Consider the following 21,703-nt stretch of genomic DNA (forward strand, 5'->3'; position numbering starts at 1 on the left):
ATGAGGTGTTTTCAGTATATGAGCAGCCGGCTCTACACATTCATTTTGAAGCGCGCATCACTTGCTGATTATTTATTTATTCAATTAAATCAGACACTTTTTAGTTTATCACACTAGGACATATCAAAATTTTTATTTGATTAACTGTACATTTAAACATACCTTTTCATCCAAATACAGTATGCCATATTCCATGAAATTCTGCGTTTTACTACTACCCAGATAGCAAAAAATGTCCGCACGGCTTCTTTTTGCCGCCATCCCCAAGCTGTCGGCTATAGGTGCGTCCCACTGGCGGGGATGAAGCGTTTGCCGCCGAATTCGTCACTCCCATTTCTTGCGAGATGCCGCAGGCGGTCAGACGGCGGGCCGCCCGCTTCATTTTCTCTGGCGGTTGCCTTGCGGCAATCGACCGCGGCCGGCCGGCGGCAAGCTGCTTTGAAATAGCTTACAAGGACAGCTTAGACTCTCAAAATCGACCAGCCATGTTGGCTATTATTATTTTTTGCTCCAAAGCCATTAGGGTTTATAACAGATTCTTGACTCTTGATTCCATGATAAGGTAAGGTTTAGGAAATGACATTTAAATTACTTTGAAACTCTGAAGCGATTATACAGTAATATGTAAAATATATTGAATTATTTATGCACAGGTGAAAATTGTTTACATTTCTTTGATTGATGCACATTGAGACATGCAATAAACCAAAAATAATTCCTTTTTGTAAAACTTACTTGGCAATAAATATCTTTCTGATTCTGATTAGGTTTTAAAATAGATATTTAATACAGGGTATGAACAATTTAGCAGAATAAATTGATGAAGTTAGACTTTTCACCAATGCCTGACTATCAGTGAACAGTGAAAGACATCTGCAACATGGCCAAAATATCGGGTATACTTTAATTATTTTTTATTAATTTGCAACCATGGTGATATCTATCATAAACATGAAAATCCCTGTTTTGACGTGAAGGATAAACTCAATGAAAAAGCAAAATTATCCTCTGGTTTCACAGTTGCGCAGAAATTTCGTTTATGTCTACATTTTTTCCAACCTCGATTTGTTTTTGTTATTTTACCTTTTACAGGTTTTGCAATTATGACCTGTACAAATGTTTAAGAAAGTGTTAAAGTCCCTGTAAAGGCAATAAAAAAAATCTAAACGCATTATAAATGTTAAAAATGTATTGCTAAAACACATGACAAAGACTGAACTGTGAAGTTCCGCTGTCGCCATATCTGTTTCCGGTTTACTTGCGCTACGCCCAAAATGTCTTTTTACTCGATGTCTCCAGAATCTTCCGAAAATACGTGTCAGCGATGTTCATCGCATTGTTGATGCCTGGTCCCCTGCTCCGACAAACAAGAGGGACAAGGGCTTTAAACTCTACATATCGAGTTATCTGCACAACTACAAGGGTAAGTATTTTAATCTAATGTGGTGTGTCGGCAGATAGCGGCTAAGCTAGTTCAGCCACGTGTTCATTTTTAATGTAACGTTAGTATAGAAGCTTGTTTTTCTTAGTTTTAAAGCAGACTGTTTGTTAATTTTTGTGATAATTGTGATATCAATTATATTAACTTGGTCTCCTCTCAGTTTCTAATAAAGATCAGGACACCGGTGAAGTCACTGTCAGGGCATTGTGTTACAGGTCCATGAGAAAATCAGAATCAGCTTTATTGCCAAGTATGCTTACACATACAAGGAATTTGTCTAGGTGACAGGAGCTACCAGTCAACAACAATGCAAACAATACCAAAAAACAGCAGCAAGACATAGGTAATTAAAAACAAAAAAGAACACAAAATAAATAATTATACATATACGTACATACACTCACCTTCATACATACCCACACACACACGTAGTGCAAATCTAATACAATCTGTATATAAAGAACAAAAAACAGTATATTATGTACAGAGCAATGTAAGTAAAAGCAGATAAACCTCACAGTTTGAGTGTATGGTAAAGCTAGAATCAATAAGACCGCAGTTATAGGCTTGTTACTTTAATAGCCCGATGTTCCTGGGGACTCGGCTAAGGTTATTCATGTTTAATGTAACTCAAATCAAATGAAAACAGTTATTGTAGGCAGGTAAGTTTCCCTAGCTGGTCCCCTCTGTGTAAAATGCGTTCTTATTCAAGTTTTCAACTCAGTCATTCGTTTAAGATGCAATCTTGTGTTATAAGTATTAGGCTATCATGATTATACAGTGAGCAAGCTATATAAATAAGTATTTAATATAATAAAAGTGTAGAGCAACAACCGAGGTTGTAAGGTAAAGGCTGAATATTGTAGATTTATTACAATATGTTGCATGTTTGAATTAAAATACCTGTGGATATGCAACTTCCCACTAATGAAAGTTTTATTCAAAAGAGCACACACTCTACAAAGGCCTGACTGGAGATTTGCCTGATCTATCCGTCCTTCAGGTGAGTAGGGATATAACAATAGCACATTTCACTGTACAGTATGATATATCAACCAAAATCTGTATACCAATATTTCATTTTCTTTTTCCTCCCTTTTACGAACAAATATTCTGCTTCAAAGAAAAAAATGAAATTGATGTTATCATAAGGGTTCTTCATTATGAACTTGTATGCCATGCATAACATACTGTGGATAGAAATTACAGGGAAAGTTACTGGTATGATAATTGTGGTTATATTATATTACTATTATATTTAGTGTATTGCTAATCAATATATTGTTACTTCCCAGATGACAGCGGCTCGCTTCAAGAGCAGGTGAAGCAAGTTGGGACAATGTTGAAGACATTTGCTCGCACTGGGCAATCAGGTACAACTTGCAAACAGCACCTGTGGTTGTTGGTTTAATTCCCACTGGGGCCACCTGTACATGTAGTAGACCTAGATATAAATGTCATAGTTTAGTAGTTGAAGGACCAGGACTGACTACTTTATTCTTTTATTCTGGGAACCCCTGTAGGTGCAGATCAAACCCTAATGCTGCGACGTCTTGGAATTTGGCGATGTTGTGCGTAGCATAGACGACAAAATGCTATGCTGCAACGTTTCAGTGCCAATGTGTCTGTTGGAGAGTTATCCCTGCCAGGGGATCTGTTACTCCCCCCTGGACACCCAGGAAGATTTGGCGTTGCTTGACAACAGTTTGAGGCAGGATAAAGAGCTCCAGCAATGATTTGTAAGTGTGCCGATTTCGTTTATAACGGTATAGGGTAATCTAAAAAGTACAATTAAGATCGTACACTGCATATTCTACAGTCTGAATCCACAGCCTGTCACATTTTAAATTTATGAGAAGCTTCAGAGAAATGTAATTTGTAACATGTTTTTTTTTTGTATTTTCAGCTTCGGTTTTTGGCAATCAAATGTGGGAGGGACCTAAAGACAACCGTGTGGCTGAATGCTTCAGAGTATCTTCTCTAATCACCTTTCCATCAATACAACCTGGACTGGTGTAGGGGATAAAGCATGTTTTAGAGACATGTTCCTGAAGACCATTGTTCAAAGTAAGTTGGATATTTTTTTTATATTTAAGTAGATGTGTATGACCTTATGCCATTCAAATGGAATGACAGATCTTTATTTTCTACAGGAGCCATCCGGAAGAACCCGGCAACACAGGATGCCACTGATGAGGCGATCCAGGTTAACGTTACCTGAAAGGAGCATCTGAACATGAAGGTGGAAAAGGCGCCGCACAGCTGAGAGGGACCCACAGCCGACCCCTTAAACCTAGGCTGACTACTGACACCCCAGCATCACTGACAACTGGAACCCTTTCTTTATCCTGCAGTCAGTAACATCAAGACCCCTAAAAGAGCCTGCTAAAAGTGTCAGACTACACTCACCCAATCCACACTGTTCACTGTGGAAATTGCTCTTTTTTTTTTTTTTTTTTCTCGTGACCCTGCTTTGAGGGCAGCTCCTTGGATGAATATGGGATGGTTTGTCCTTTTATACAGGCATACGAGGAATCACTGAAGATATGCTAATTTGCACTGCCTCATTCTGGAGGTCGGGGAAAACCGGTGATTCTTAGCCCACTACGCCACACAGTCCCCAACCTCTCCAGACATTCTGATTGGCTGTGTTCTCTACAGCCAGATTTTCTGCTGTTAATTATATTTATTCCCACTTGTTGTCATGTGTAAGTTGAATGTCAAAATGTATATTATACCTGTTATCCTGCACATTCCTTGATACCAAAGATCTCAATTATTTCATATACAATTTGCTGCTTATTTCATTGTTACAGTGCTTAACTATTCTATTTTTAAATATAGCTTGTAAATCCTAGATTATACATCTAATACTTGATATTTGCACATTATCTGGTATCAAATATTCTACTTACCGTGAATTTAGTATTGGCTTATTTCATTCCGTCAGTGCTTAACAATTCTATTATAGTTTGTAAATCCTATTTCATACCTCTGATACTTGATATTGCACATTAACTAGTATCAAAAATTATACTTTCATTCCATCACAGTGCTTAACTGTTATTCTATTGTTACATATAGCTTGTAAATCCTTGTGCCACAGGTCAGCATTGCAGTTATAATGGTATATTCTACTCCAGAGCTTTACTCTAAATTATTACCACTTAACCTATTGTTAGAAATGACTTGTAAATATGATGTTATACCTCAATTTATTTGGTATCCTGCACTTTATTTGGTACCAAATATCCTCATTGCTTGTGTTTACTGGTAATTCTTTTCATCCCAGAGCTGACCTCTTTATATTATTAACAATTATTGTAAGTGTTACAATAGTGTTTTTTAAAAAAAAGAAATTGAAAACCTGCATGTTCTTTTGTGTGTGTATATATAATGTTTGTATTTTTCTGTTATTTATATTTCAGTGATCTGACATCTTGTTTCAATGACAGTTACTGTACTTTGAAATGTGGAATTAAAACGCTAAATAGAAATTTGTCTGGTTTGATCAATCATTATTCTTGATAAACTGCATGCTATATATATATATATATATATATATATATATATATATATATATATATATATATATATATATATATATATATATATATACACATATATACATACACACACACACAATAAGCGGCGGCAGATCGCTCGAAAAAAGCGTTTGCCTCCGACGGTCCGCCTTCGATATAACGGCGGCGGAGCGGCGGCTGGCCAGCGGGCCGTCCGCGTATCGAAGGCGGTAGGAAGGCGGCTGCCGCTTTTAAAAAGCGGCTGCCGCTGGCGGACCGCCGTCAAACGTGTTTTGCTATCTGGGTAATGGCATTTTTACAACAAGATACAGTGTTTTCCACATACTACATGTTGTAACCACGGTATAAGCAGACTACGATCATTTAATTATTTGAAATAAATTAACTGACCACATCACCATGCTACCAACCCAGTGTGAATCAAATGTTTTTTTAAATCAGTGGTCCGACTGTCATCGTGTATTGAGCACCGTTGGAGAAAGTCAGCAGTTTCAAGTTCCTCGGTGTCCACATTACTGAGGAACTCACATGGTCCGTCCACACTGAGGCCGTTGTGAAGAAGGCTCACCAGCGCCTCTTCTTCCTGAGACGGCTGAGGAAGTTTGGAATGAATCACCACATCCTCACATGGTTCTACACTAGTATTGTAGAGAGCATCCTGACTGGCTGCATCACCGCCTGGTACGGCAATAGCACCGCCCACAACTGCAAAGCCCTGCAAAGGGTGGTGCGAACTGCCATCATCGGAGGTGAGCTTCCCTCCCTCCAGGACATATATACAAGGCGGTGTGTGAAAAAAGCTCTGAGGATCATCAGAGACTCCAGCCATCAGAGTCATGGTCTGTTCTCACTGCTACCATCAGGCAGGTGGTATCGCAGCATCAGGACCCGCACCAACATGACAGCTTCTTCCCCCAAGCAGTCAGACTGTTGAACACTTGATCTATCAGGATCAATAATTAGCACTGTATAATCTATAATCTCACACTGGATTGTCAACATATTCAACACTACTTATATATATATATATATATATATATTTCATATACTCTTTACTTATTGTGTTGTATATTGTGTATTCTATATTGTGTGTATTGTCTACTGTACATTGTATATAATTATTGTGTTGTGTAATTATGTGTACATTTGATATGTAAATTGTGTTGTGCAAGTATGTTGTTTACTGTAAATGGTTTACAGTGATGTCTCATCACTGCCATGACTGCTTTGTTGCTCGGAACTGCACACAAGAATTTCACCTACTGTTGCACTTGTGTACATGGTAGTGTGACAAAGTGATTCGATTTTTTATTTGATTTGAGTTTATAACTCACAGGGATGCAAACTCAAGAGGGTCGAAAAATTTGAGACAATCCCAGATCCACATACATGTTTTCAAGGGTTATTTATTTTTTTAAAAATAAGCTAAAAGCACCAACTTAAACTAATTTAATGATATAATTATAGAAAATTAACCACACAATTGTGAAGAATTAGCTGCAAAAATAAAGGGTATTTTGGGGTGATTTTCTTTTATTTTACAATTTACAGACACAAAAGCAAATCAAAATGATTCAAACCGAACCTATAGTATACAACAATTTGTATGTCTGCATGCAAGTAAAATAACTTAATAAAGAATTAATAAACTGCCAAAACTTTTGCCATTCCGTGTATATAGGTGTACAGTATAGACACAATATTAACCAATCACAACAAATGTGCTGAAATGGGTGAGGAGATGAGGAATCTCATTTGGCAGGAGATTCACCACATGAAGTTCACGTGACTACCCGCTGTTGTCCTTGATGCAGCAATAATCTAAGCTTATTATGACCTTATTAAAGAAAACATTTTGCCATAGGACCCCATTGATAACTTTATTTTCTGCACAGAGACGCTGCTGTTTTTTTTTTTCACAGAAGCCCCACTCACGAAGGATGTGTGCACCAGGCGTGAGAAGATTCACAAATGTCACTTTCACAATGTCTCTGGCCACTGCTCACTGTGCACGCACTGCTGTAGTCAAGCACACGATTGCCTGTAGCTGTAACCAATCAAGCGCTCTGCCTCTGTTGGACCACGACTGCCAAGCACACAAGTGGCTGCTGCTGTAATCAATCATGAGGGTGTAAGTGATGTTGTTTCACATTGCGCAGCCACCGGCAGTGAAAAAACAATATACATTTGTGAATTTGACTCCTATTCAGAGTTGTGACAGAGATGTTTTTGTGCATGCAACGCAACCGAGACCTTCCTAGCGACACAGTCAAAAGGTTATATTAATATTTTCCAGGTCAAATCATTATTTTCCAGGACATTTAGGTATTTTTCAAATTTTCTATGACTTTTCCATTACTGGAAAACTGCACTGCAAAATTCCAGGTTTTCCAGGATGCGTGGGAACCCTGATAAATAAATAACTAAATAAAACATTTTTGCTTTGAAAATATATTTAGCAAAAAAATGCATTTTCATGATATTAAAAAGGCTTTTCAAAGCCATATAAATTCAATTTACGAGAATATAAATTTGATTTAAATTGCATTTGCATTTTATTTTTTTTATTTTTTGACTTGTTACTGTTGGATAACCTTATTTGTTACTGACATGTCATTTTTTATTTATTTATTTTTGATTAGTGAAAAAGTGCAGAGTGCATTTTTAAATAGTTAGAGTTTGGAAGGACAACCTTTGTCTGCTAAGAGAGACATCATATACTGTTTACTGTAGAGGACGAACAAGATGAAGAAAAGGAGATTCACCACACTATACAGTACACACACAAACAAGCAGGCATATCTATCAACACACTCAAAAACACATGGCAAATGAAAGCTCCTTGACACTACAATACACCTTTTAAATTGCATTTTATATAGTCACATCAAAATAATGAAAGAACAAAAGATAGAACAGCTGTTATACATGGACATAAAAAGTCTTTGTAAATGCACTTTTTCATGTTTTTTGCATTAGATGTGGATACTGTCCCACTTTTGCAGTGTAAATACAGCTTTACTTCATTTGGCATTTCAGTTGTCCAAATATTGTTATGCTTGTGCAGGGAAAGCATTAATGTCAAGCCCTGTATTGCTCAAATAAACTCTCATCTTACTCACAAGAATAAGTAAATGGTAGAGCTAACCCTATTCAGATTCATGTCTTAAGGCTCGATTTGGAGATTTCATTCCAAAAAGAATAATTTGTAACAGAAGCAACTCAAGGGTGAAAATACAGGAATCAGCTCTGTGCCAAAATACATATGCACTCATTTAACCTCCCGTAATGAACTAGGGGAACATTCTCATGGGTAATATTGCATCTTTCATTACTTAAATGGGAATGCTGGCAGGCTGGTTTTTGGCTAAAGAAACTTGAAAGTTAGTTAAGATATTTAAAGAGAGCTTCTGAATGTTTTTCCACATATGTGTGAGAAAATAAAAGATAAAGGCATTTGAATTAGAATGAGGGGTACAAAATTAATAAAAAGAGTTAAGGTACACTTAGCTGGCACAATCAGTTCAGGAGTATAAACTGCCTGGCCAAAAAAAGTCACTGTGGCAGCAGGGGCGTGGTCAAGTGCCCATCCGGAGAGAGAGAAGCGGTAAGGGCACTTACACCTGAGCTGAATTGTGTCTAACAACTGTCTCTAATTACACTCTGGAAGTTGGAAGCCTATTGAAAGCTTATTGTGAAGCTAAGTTTATTGTGAAGCTAGTGTGTTGTGGCGCCCTGTATCAGTCAATAAAAGCCCACTAACATGGGTTGAAGGAACCTATTTTCCTGTGTCCTCCTTGAAGTTCTCACACTGGTGCCGAAACCCGGGAATCAATTCGAAGAACGCCCCATGGAGCCCCTGCAGTTGGCCGAGATCCTCCAGTCCGTCGACAGCCTCCATCAGTCCCACCAACAATCCATGCTTGAGCTTCGCCAAGACCAGGATCGCCAGTTCTTTGAAATCCTGCAAGCTCAAGCAGAGGACAGGCATGCGATCCGGAACCTGCTTGGCCAGGAGAGATCCCGGCAGCGAACCCGGACAACCACAGCCCCCTGCCCCCACCCACACTCCTAAAAATGAGGGCGGAAGACAATGCAGAGGCATTCCTAGACCTGTTTCAGCGGACGGCTGAGGTCTGGAGTTGGCCACGTGACCAATGAGCGGCCAGACACCTCCCACTCTTGTCCGGGGAAGCACAGCTTGCTGCCCAACAACTGCCGGCGGCTAACCTCCTGGCCTACGATGACCTGAAGAAGGCAATCCTGCAGCAGGTGGGCCGAAGCCCGGAGCAATACCGGCAGCTCTTCCGGTCCCTGAAGATGGGGAAGTCTGACCGCTCGTTTGCCTTTTCCCAGCAGCTGCTGGCGGGGAACCGCAACGTCATGGGAATCTTAGATCAGGTGGTACTGGAACAACTTATCCTTCGGTTGCCAAAGGGAACAGCAGAGTGGGTCCAGTGCAACCACCCGGCATTGCTGGAGGAAGCGTTCAGACTCGCACAGGACCATGTGGTGGCGTACCCGAGGGAGGAAGAGCCCTCTTCTCTCTCTTTCTTGCCCCTTTTCCTGTGTGTTCCCCTCCTCCTTCTCACTCTGCTCTCTCCCCAGGAGCTCCGCCCCCGCGACCAGTTCCCCACGCAAGTTGGTGGACACATCCCCCCTGCCTCAACAGCACCCCGCCACTCTCCCCCTCAGATGGAAGTGTCTGCCGACACAGGTGAGGGCGTGGCGTCTTGGCCGGCCTGCTGGGGTTGCGGGGACCGGATCGTACCGGATACCGGTAAGGGCCAAGGGGGGTACTCACCAAGCACTGGTGGACACCTAGTGTAATCAAACCACAATCCACCAATGCTTGGTTCAACCAGAGGCATTGGGCACAGCTAAAATGGTGAGGGTGAGGTCTGTGCATGGGGATATTCACAAATACCCTGTAGTGACCCTTGTGTTTACATTTCGGGGAACAAAACATAGGGTGGAGGCCCCGGTTAGTTCCCGCCTCACACATCTGCTGATTTTGGGGACTAATTGGCCTGAATTTAGGAATTTATAAGGGAATGTGTGCAGATGGGTCCTGCATAAAAGCGATGAGATGTGATATGTGTGATGCTCTGGAAGGGGAGGCAGAGCCGGAGCCATTTTCGTCATGATGACATGAGGGGGGAGAGGCTGCGGACCCTCCCACCCACAAGGGATTTCCCTCTGGAGAAGTCGCTAGACGAAACCCTCAAGCATGCCTACAACCAAGTGAGAGTAATCGATGGTCAACAACTCCGGCCGAATGTTGCACTTTCATATCCTTATTTCGCAATTATAAACGAGTGGTTGTATAAAGTGATGCAGGACACTCGAACAAAAGAAGATACAACCCAGCTCTTAATACCGCTGAACCGCCAGGAAATGTTTTTTCAGGTGGCTCACTATAATCCGATGGCAGGTCACCTAGGGGAAAAAAAAGACACTGAACCGCTTAATAGCCCGTTTTTATTGGCAGGGCAATGGCAGCGATGTCCACAGGTGGAGTGCGGCTGGCCATGAATGTCAACTGGTGAATCCACCGGCCACCCCAAAAGCGCCCCCTTCCACTGAATCGAGGTCCCTTTCGAGAGAACTGGCATGGACCTTGTCAGGCCATTAGAGGGAACAGCATGTGGACATCACTTTGTATTGTCCTAGTGGATTATGCAATGCGATATCCAGAAGCAGTGCCTCTATGCAACATTTCAGCACGTAGTGTTGCTCAGGCACTATTCAAAATAATCTCCTGGGTGGGGATTCTGAAAGAAATTCTCACCGATCAGGGCACAACTTTCATGTCACGGACACTATGTGAGCTCTACGAATTATTGGGTATTAAATCGATTCGCACCAGCGTTTATCATCCGCAGATAGATGGCTTGGTGGAGCGATTTAATAAAACCCTTAAGAACATGATTCGTAAATTCGTGCACGATGATGCTAGGAATTTGGACAAATGGCTCGACCCCCTGTTATTTGCAGTACTAGAGGTCCAGCAAGCTTCTTTGGCTTTTCCCCATTCGAGCTGCTGTATGGGCGGCACCCGCGCAGGGTGCTTGATCTCATCCGCGAAGCTTGGGAGGAGCGACTTTCAGATAGCAAGAATGAAATTCAGTACGTTCTTGATCTAAAGCAAAACTCCACACCTTGGAGAAGCGATCTATCTACAGGAGTCTGCAGTTGTACGCAAGTGTATTTATTTCATTGTATTTCACGTCATTAGAGTGGTATTCATTGCTAGATCAGGTGCTGTTTGTTTACCGTCTTGAACGCGGGTCGCTTAAATTCTGTTTGTGTGTGTGTGCTATATTTGTGTTGACTTGTCCCATAGTATTCGCTGCTAGATTTGTTTAGACTTGTCCCTTAGTATTCGCTGTTAGATTTAGGGTTGGTTATCCAGTGTGTGTAAAACTATCGTCGTTTTAGTGTCTGCACACAGTATTATTTATTGCTAAAGTGCAGTGTAGCATTAAGGCGTGGCAGCTTTTTCCACTGAACGGCTCGTTAAAGTGTGTATTTATTGGAATGAATGCTGACACGGAAGCGGCAGCGGAAGTGGTAGTCCTCGTGTAAAGCCCTCCTTGTGTAGACGTACTTGGGTAAAGACCAGTGAGTCTACCTGTGTGAGTCCACAGAGCAAGGACACCGACAAGGCGCCACTCACCATAGCACTTAAGTATTTTTCTATTTTATCTCTTAATATATTACTTATACATACTAACATGTCTAGTTCACTAATAACACATGCCTTCAAGCACATCCCTGTTATCTGTTGTAGACCGTTCACAAGATACAGATGCAAGACCCACAAAACCTATGGCCGCTTTGCACTTCAACACCTGCTCCACTCTCGTTCTCAGTGGGACTCTGGAACTGCCAGTCTGCTGTGAACAAAGCTGCCTTCATTCCAGCTTTCACCACACAGTCCACCCTCAGCATCCTAGCACTGACGGAGACATGGATACGTCCTGAGGATACAGCAACACCTGCTGCTCTCTCCAGCAACTTCTGCTCCCACACCCCTCGACATACTGGTAGGGGTGGGGGAACAGGTTTGCTCATTCATAATAACTGGACTTTTTCACCACAGGCTTCACTATGTAACAATACATCTTTTGAATTCCACGCATTACTACAATGCAACCCACAAAAATACATGTTGTTTTCATCTATCGCCCTCCAGGTCAGCTGACACGCTTTCTTGAGGAGTTGGATGTCCTGCTGTCCTCCTTGCCAGAGGATGGCAGGCCACTTGTGGTTCTTGGCGATTTCAACATACACCAAGACAAGCCTCAGGCCATTGAACTGAATACTCTTCTGGCCTCATTTGACTTGGAAAGACTACACACCACAGCAACTCACAGATCGGGCAACCAGCTGGACCTAATTTTTACACGTAACTGTACCACCTCAAATATTCTTGTTACACCTTTACATGTCTCTGATCACTACTTTGTTCAATTCAACATGATTCTCCCATCCATAGTAAAACAGACTCCACCTTTGGTTTCCTTTCGCCGTAACCACCTTTCCCTCTCACTCTCTCGCCTTTCCACTGATGTCTCTGCCTCTCTTCCCATAATAAATGTATTTTCTATGCTTGATGTAAACACTGTCTAGACAACATTTGTCCTCTCTCCTCTAGACCTGCACGTTCTACACCACCCAGCCCCTGGCTGTCTGACGTCCTTCGTGAACATCGGCCTGATCTCAGGGCAGCTGAGAGGAGATGGCGGAAATCTAAAGATCCAGCCGATCTAGGTAAATATCAGCTTCTGCTTGCAACTTTTTCAGATAACGTTAAATCTGCAAAATCTTCATATTACCAGACCAAGATCAACAGCACCACAGACACTCTTAGCTTGTTTAGAACATTCAACACACTTCTCTGCCCTCCCCCTCCACCACCTGACACATCACTGACAGCAGATATCTTCTCCACATTTTTTACTAATAAGGTTACAGCCATCAGCAATACATTCACAGCACCACACCCTGTCAAACACCCACCTCCTGTATGCAACTCTTCTTTCTCTATGTTCTCTCCTTTAACTGACACTGAGGTCTCTAAACTCCTCCTATCCAACCACCCCACCACATGTTCCCTTGACCCCATTCCATCACACCTTCTCCAGGCCATCTCTCCGTCCATCCTACCTGCACTTACACACATAATTAACACATCTCTTCTTGCAGGCACTTTTCTCACTACATTTAAGCGGGCTCGAGAAACCCCACTGCTGAAAAAACCTGCACTTAACCCCACACAGATAGAACAATACAGACCAGTCTCTCTCATCCCATTCATGGCAAAAACGCTTGAAAGGGCAGTTTTCAATCAGATCTCCGCCTATCTCTCACAGAACAAGCTGCTGGATGACAATCAGTCAGGCTTCAAAAGTGGATACTCCACTGAGACTGCCCTGCTGTATGTCACAGAGTCGCTGAGACTGCTGAAAGCTGAATCTAGATCATCCGTTCTGATTCTGCTGGACATTTCTGCTGCCTTTGACAGTCAACCATCAGATCCTACTCTCTCAGAAAGGTCCTTTGAGGTAGCCTGGAGAGGGGAGGTATCCAAGCCACATCAGTTACTTAATGGGGTACCTCAGGAATCAGTGCTTGGGCCACTTCTCTTCTCCATATACACAACATCATTAGGACCCATCATCCAGTCACATGGTTTCTCTTACCACTGCTATGCTGATGACACGCAACTCTACTTGTCTTTCCAGGCCAACGACACCACAGTGACCGCTCGAATCGCTGCCTGTCTGGCAGACATCTCAGCCTGGATGAAGGAACACCACCTGAACTCAACCCAGCCAAGACCGAACTCCTTGTCTTTCCAGCCAACCCTGCTGTTGAACACAACATCACCATGCAGCTGGGTCCAACTACAGTTTCGCCTTCCAAAACGGTAAGAAATCTAGGGGTAATCATTGATGATGAGCTAAATTTCACAGACTACATTTCAAAGACTGCAAGATCATGTAGATTTACTCTCAACAATATCAGGAATATAAGACGTTTCCTCTCTGTACATGCCACACAACTGCTCGTTCACTCACTTGTCATAACTAGACTGGACTACTGTAACGCTCTCATTGCAGGCCTTCCTGCATGTGCTATTAGACCTCTGCAAATGATCCAGAATGTAGCAACACATCTGGTCTTTAATGAACCTAAGAGAGCACATGTTACACCACTCAATAATCAGTATCAGTCAATAAAAGCCCACTAACCTGGGTTGAAGGAAGCTATTTTCCTGTGTCCTCTTTGAAGTTCTCACAGTCACACACTGCCTTTAGCTTTGATTATGGTGTGCATTCTTCATGGCATTGTTTTGACAACCTTATGCAAACACTTATTTCCACAAAGAGTTGCATACATTTTCGGCAGAGATTTCAATGGGGTTAAGGTCAGGACTCTGGTGGCCAATTCATGTGTGAAAATAATTGCTCATGCTCCCTGAACCACTCTTTCACAATTTGAGCCTAATGAATCTTGGCATTGTCATACTGGAATATGCCCATGCCATCAGGGAAGAAGAAAGAAAATCGATTGATGGGATGACTTTTTCATTCAGTACATTAAGGTCAGCTGACTTCATTTTATTGCCACCTAACGTTGCGGAGTCTAGACCTGACCAATTGAAGCAGCCCCAGATCATAACACTGCCTTAAATCCAAACTGCTACATTTTTCTTGGCCAGGCAGTGAATATACAGTATACTGTTGTCAATCTTTTTTCTCATCATTCTTATAGAATTTGGCTTTTTTTATTACAAAATCTAGACACAAAAATCATTTGCCTTAATGTATTCTGTCTTTTCTTTTCATAATTTCTGAAACATTTACTTACTAGAGGAAGAAGTTTACAGCTACACCAAAACCTGCTCACAAAATGTAACCAAGATGGGTAAAGTACTTTAGACACGACAAAAACAGATCAAAACCAGGCAATACATCAGAGAATTTAACCCCTTCCTGTCATTCAACAACCACTCAAATGCATTATATTATCAATCCGAAATTACAGTAGCAGCAATGTTAGTGCAGTGATTAAAAGTAAATGTATTTTTGCTTATGACTGAATGCAATATAGGATGATGGATTTATTTAATTAATATTTGAAGCTATTTTCCCCTCACAGGAACTGATTCAGCAGCTTGATTAAGTATCAGTGCCTGATTTGGGTAGATGAGATCCCTAACCAATTATATGGCTAATGGAAAAGTCTGTGACTCGAGACCAATTACCTGAGAAACTTTATATACCACAACGAACGGCATGACTGAAGTTTCGTATAGTGGGGAAGCGTGGTTAAAAAAAAAAAAAACAAGCTCACACGAAGTCCCAAGAAAAGCATTGCCTAACATGGAGTGAGTTTTCTTTCTGTCAGATCCTAAGCAATAGATATACATTACAGGCCACAGAAGCAAACATCATGCACTGGAGACATTTGGAATTGGTTTGCAGTGGCCTTTCCCAAAAAAGCTGCAGCTATGTCCTTGATGTGGGAGAACAGATAGTTTTCTAGCTTAGTCTAGAACTGTCCATAATCCAGGTTACTGGGCAACACACCTAGGAGTGGACCAAATCCCATAAATCCACCTATCCTGTTTTTAACAGCGCCAAACCCATGGAATGTCAATACTTAGCTTAACAGGATAATGTGTTGTAACTAGAGATCCATCTATTATGATAATGGGTGTGAGTTCAATACAGAAAGTCTATACAAAACCATCCACAAAGAGCAGGCTTTGAAAAGGGTACTTACAGCAACAAAAGAGAACACTACTTTTGTTTCTATGATTGAAAGGAAAATATGCTGTTTTGCCATTCTAAGCCAAATATTCTTGAGTGAATCGAACCATTGGTGCTGTAAACTGTAAAGAACCAGAAATCTAAGGAAAAGTTTCAAACATGAAGCAATGGTTGATTCATAAAACACTCATCAGAAGCATTTGCCATTTAACAGCTGACGGAAGTGGTTTCAAATGCATGCAATGCGTTGCCACTATAGCGCGTTAGCCAACCGCAGTTCAACACTTGTATCTCAAACAACACATATACGTATATATATATATATATATATATATATATATATATATATATATATATATATATATACATACACACATATACACATATATACATGATATGCATATATCGTATATACATATATATACGTATATACATATATGTATATACATATACGATATATATATATATATATATATATATATATATATGTGTATATATATATATATATATATATATATATATATATATATATATATATATATACATATATATATATATATATATATATATATATATATATATACGTATATATATATATATATATATATATATATATATATATATATATATATATATATATATATATATATATATACATGTATATATGTATATATATGTGTGTGTGTATATATATATATATATATATATATATATATATATATATATATATATATATATATATGATATACGTATATATATATATATGTGTGTATATATATATATATATATATATATATATATATATATATATATATATATACGTATATATACATGTATATATGTATATATATATATATATATATATATATATATATATATATATATATATATATATATATATATATATATATATATATATATATATATATATATATATATATATATATATATATATAAAATAGTGAAGTGTGCAGTTTGGGATGCAACGGATGATCCCACACTGTGTGAATATCTACTATTTTAAATCATATTAGAGATAAAAGTGTTGAACTGAGGTTGGCTAACATGTTAAATCTAGCAGTAACACATTGTATGCACCTGAAACATCACTTCCGTTACTTCCGTGTAGTAAACACTTTGAGAATTAATTCAATAGATGGCAGATTGCAAAGCGTACAGTGTAAGTGCACAGTGTATAGTGTCCCATTTGAGATACCACTTTAGTTGAGAAAGCTGGCTGACCAGTAAGATATTTCTGGTTAAGCTGTTTGATCAAGGAAATCTTGCTGGTTAAACTAGCTAAGAAGCCTGGTACAGACACCAGCACCCCATGTTGAGAATCAGTGACCATGACAAAACTTCACTTGTGACTAGGTATCCTTGTCTTATCTGTAGGGTTGTGTGTCGTAAGACTCAGCTATACAGTATTCTCTCATCTGTAAATGAGCATGTTCTGATCCAGATCTGTCACCCAGTGGCAATACGGCAACCAATTATAGCAGAGAAATACACACAGTCATTCACACAGGAAGTGCATTCCTCCCACTCACAGTAACTGCCCACCCCATATACCCTGCTGCTGTTTGTTTAAAGTGGCTGATGATTTGTGGAGATTAGGCTCTAACAAATAACCTACTCCCTAATGACCTCCAATGCCAGGCCACAAGCTTCCGTGACCAAGCACGAAGGCTCGCAGGGGGGTGCTAAAGCCTCAAGGGACCATAACGTCCATCACATCTGCCCTTGAACAACATTCAGAGGCCTACCAAAGTCATATCTCTGCCCTGAACCACTTCTGAATTTAGATCAGCGGGGACTCCTGGGAGTTCAGCCCAGTGTTAGAGGGTGTGGTCAATATGCCTCCCCTGCATGGAGCAGCCGTTGGGTCACCATTGCCCAAAACCACAGTGAAAGGCTTCTATTTAACAGTTGTTGTTGCTGTTTTTGGTATTTATTGCCATATCAACATGAAGGGCTATATCATGGCAAGTATAAGTTCTAATAAAAAATAAATAAATAAATACAACAATAAAGATAAAATACATTTAAACATAAAAGAAAGAAATATATATATATACACACACTCAACAAATCCTTCAAAATATTATCTGAAAAGAAATGTTACCTAATTACATTAAAAGCAGAACAGTCAAAATGAATAAGTTTCAATGATCTGCTATTTAACAGATGTGCTGGTTAAACACTTAGACAAAACTGGACTGGGCCTGAAAATGGCTATTTTCTACCCAGCCTAGCCAAGACAGCTTGGCTAAAGCATTCGGACCGATACTATGATTGGTATTCCATTCAGTATCCCAATAGTCACTGAAAAATATGGAATTAAGTTGTCTTCCACTTTGTGATCCTATACTTTGATGATCACTTAGCTTGATTTTATAGCTTGAGAATTTTACTTCCTGACAAGAAAGGAATATGTCTAAAAAACAAAGATTACAAAAACAAGAACACCATTTGGAGGAGAAAGACATGACCCAACGTGATAAAAATCTTTTTAATTTGTAGCAGATGTTATTCTACGGGCTCTGAATAAGCAGATGGAAAAATGGAAGTGACATTGCAAATCAGTAAAGAAAAGGGTTATTGAGAACATCTGCTGTAAGCCCACACTCAGACTGCTGTTGTCACAGTGGTCAGCTTGGACTGCTTGAGCATGTTTGGTCTAAAAAAAGCAAGAACTTTCTCATGGGAATAAAGAGTGTTATATGAGATGATATGCTGCCTACACTTCACGGTTCATGTTCCTCCATTCAAAAGATGTACTCACAAGATGACAACACTCGGACACTTCAACTGACTATTAGACAAACAAGATAGCCCACAAAGGTGACTCACCTAAGCTTGTCAGCCACAAAGATGACCCTGCGTTCCAGCAACAGGGAGGCAAAAACACGTACCACCTGTCGTATGCTCAGACAGTTAAACAGACTTTCAAAATCCACATGCTCTAGTCTGGAGTCCATTGGTCTCCTTAACTCAATCACCTGAGGAAAATATAACAATATTAATCCAACATGTAATAATAAATGTGAAAACAGAAAATCCTTATTTGCATCAATTGGATAGTTCACCCAAAAACTATAATTTTTTCCAAAATTCACCTCCTAACTCATGTTAATCCAAACCTGTATGACTCCTTTCTTTATTTTTATCACAAAATTAGCTGTTAGGCAGAATGTTAGCTCAAGTCACCATTCATTTTCATTGCATCTTTTTTAACACAATGAAATTGAATGGTGACTGAGACTGACATTCTGCATAACATCTCCTTTGCGTTCCATGGAGGAATGAAAGTCATAAGTGTTTGGAACATCATGAAGATGAGTAAATGATGACAGAATTTTGGGTAAACTATGATTTAAATTAAATGGTAAAGACAACATGAAACGCCATCAGTTACACATTTATCTTCAATATTTAGTATAATAGCATGCACTGATGAATTGTGCACAAATAGACCATGGACACTTATAAAGAAAGTAGTAAATTCTGATCTCATGTTGTCTCGGAGTCTGACTACAGATATAGAGGTGTTATTACATTTGTTTCCATTAGTGTTGAGTAAACTTGTACTAATCTATGGCACAAAAAACAGCAATCTATTTAAATGAGGGAAGGATCAAACCTCATTTCCTGCTCCTGGCAGGAAGGTTTTGACTTTTATGGTTTTGCCTGGTGCTGGAAAAGGAGATTCCATCACACTCCTCATAAAAGGGTACACCAGAGCAGCTGAGATCCCTCTCCTCCTTTCCACTTCATCAAGAATCTTAAAGACAGTAAAGAGGTATGAGTTGACAGAGAACAAATCAGCACTAAAAGGAATTGCATGCAGAATGTGGCACTATTGGCTTTATACGCTTCAGATCAATTTCATGCACTGTTTTGTTTCAGATATGAGGGTGGACGTCTCTGGAAATCAACCTTTCGCTACCACGCCATGGTTTTCATCTGCTTTATGCGGTTTTGACTAAGATTTACAAAAGTGTTGAAAACATTCTCTCGAGGCAGCTTATGTTTCCATTGAGTATTATGACATCTGAGGTTGGATGCAGTGTGGTTTTATACTTTCTCCACCCTTTCATATAGGTGGAAAGTGGGAGTGAAGGAAAAGTAGTGGTTTAACAGGGCAGAAAGAGAGAAAGTAAGGTTTATTCTAAGCCGGATGTTCCTCAAAACCAACACAAGCCTTGCTCCAGCTGTGCCCATGTCTGACAGCCAGAGACACCGTGAGTAACTCTGTGTGGATGCTTGTTTGTGGCGTGTGTATGAGCAAGCCTGAGCTCACCTTGGAGAACAGGTTGAAACAGCCCAGTCTGCTGATGACACAATACACTTCAGGAAGGCGAGGCCCTTTCCCACTTGGCTGCATGTGTGGGGAAAGATTACACAAGCAATTAAATCGCACACATGAAGTAACTGGGGGGTTGGAAACAAAAGATGAAAGCATTCATTAGATTTTAATATATAGTTTATAGATGTTATTGTACTAAATATGAAAGAGGTCAAAAGTAGTCTCTGAAGTAGGTGTGAGAGGTGCTTGGCTGAACAAAAGTCATCAGCACAATGCTAAGATATTGTGCATGCTTGTCAGGGCATCATGTTTTGAGTGGTTGGCAGTGTGTCAGTATGTGGTTGCTAGGGTGTTCTGGGTTGTTGCTTACTAGTTCAAGTCAAAATAACCCACCCCCTGATATATGTATAGAACTGGATCGCTAACGCAACAGTAAACTGCCAGCAGGAGGAAAAGCCACAGGAAGTGTATGAGTGGCCATCTTGGTATGCTAAACTGTCAGAGCATCAATGACTGACACTACTATTGCATTTTTCCCTCCAGTTGACAATCATGTTTTAATGTTTAATTTGCTTGTTACAGATAATATTCGTTACAAGCGAGAAGATATACACGGATCGTGATGTAAGAGCATTCAGCCTATCAGTACAGCACAATGATCATCAAAGAAAGTGGCAAAACTGTCCACAAGTTGTAATAAAAGTAGGAAATGCTGTAATATTTGCTTGTTTTGGGGTGACAACCTGTACTTTCCCTTGGAGGGTCCTTAAAGTCAAACAGGGATTTTTAATTTGCCTAAAATGCCCAGGATTTGTCTGTTTTCACATTGAAGTGCTCTATGTAGTCATACATGGATACATGTCATGCATTACGTGTTCATTTGCAATTTAAACCTAGCATATCAGTTCATTTTAACCAGCTTTGCTTGTCTCCCCCACGTTGTGTGTAATAGAGGGAGGGAGAGAGAGAAAAAACACTTAAAACAAGTAACTCTGAATAAACACTTGGATGTTCGCAATAAATATATCTGATAATATCTGTTTGTATCTTACCTCAGTTTCCGTGAACTTGATTATATTACGCTGATCTGTTTACCACAGAAGTTTGTTAGGGGTAGACCGTTTGATATAGATCAATATGACTTGCGATATGACTTTTAAAAGGAATATTCCTGGTTCAATACAAGTTAAGCTCAATTGACAGCATTTGTGGCATAATGTTGATTACTACAAAAATGTATGTTGACTCTGGGTTACAGTGAAGCACTTACAATGGAAGTAAATGGGGTCCAATTGTTTTTACGTTAAAATACTCACCGTTTAAAAAGTATAGCCACAATACATAAAGGATATGTGTGTAATCATGATTTTAGTGTGATAAAATCACTTACTAAACTTTCCTGTGTAAAGTTATCGCCAAATTTACAATTTTGTTACCATGACGATGTAACGTCAACAAACCGATATAAACAAGTTTACAGCTCAAATAATACATGAGCTTTAACAGAATAATTAATGTAAGTGCTTTAATAGAATTATAAGCTTCACATTTCGGTATTTAAACAATCCAAAAATTGGCCACATTCACTTCCATTGTAAGTGCCTCACTGTAACCTAAATTTTTG

At 39.7% G+C, this 21,703-nt stretch overlaps 1 protein-coding gene across 2 annotated transcripts in view; it reads right to left on the reverse strand.

Moving 5' to 3' along the window:
• Positions 1 to 21,703, reverse strand: part of LOC127651692 (DENN domain-containing protein 2B-like) — an 82,859-nt gene that overhangs the window by 9,031 nt on the left and 52,125 nt on the right. For both annotated transcript variants that reach the window (XM_052137768.1, XM_052137684.1), the window contains exons 12-14: positions 20,074 to 20,151; positions 19,414 to 19,554; positions 18,624 to 18,772 (exon numbers count right to left, since the gene is read on the reverse strand). In XM_052137768.1, coding sequence (XP_051993728.1) covers positions 18,624 to 18,772; positions 19,414 to 19,554; positions 20,074 to 20,151 — 368 coding nt within the window. The remainder of the gene's footprint in view (positions 1 to 18,623; positions 18,773 to 19,413; positions 19,555 to 20,073; positions 20,152 to 21,703) is intronic.

The sequence above is a fragment of the Xyrauchen texanus genome, chromosome 1 (assembly GCF_025860055.1).
Source record: "Xyrauchen texanus isolate HMW12.3.18 chromosome 1, RBS_HiC_50CHRs, whole genome shotgun sequence".
Classification (NCBI taxonomy): Eukaryota; Metazoa; Chordata; class Actinopteri; order Cypriniformes; family Catostomidae; genus Xyrauchen; species Xyrauchen texanus.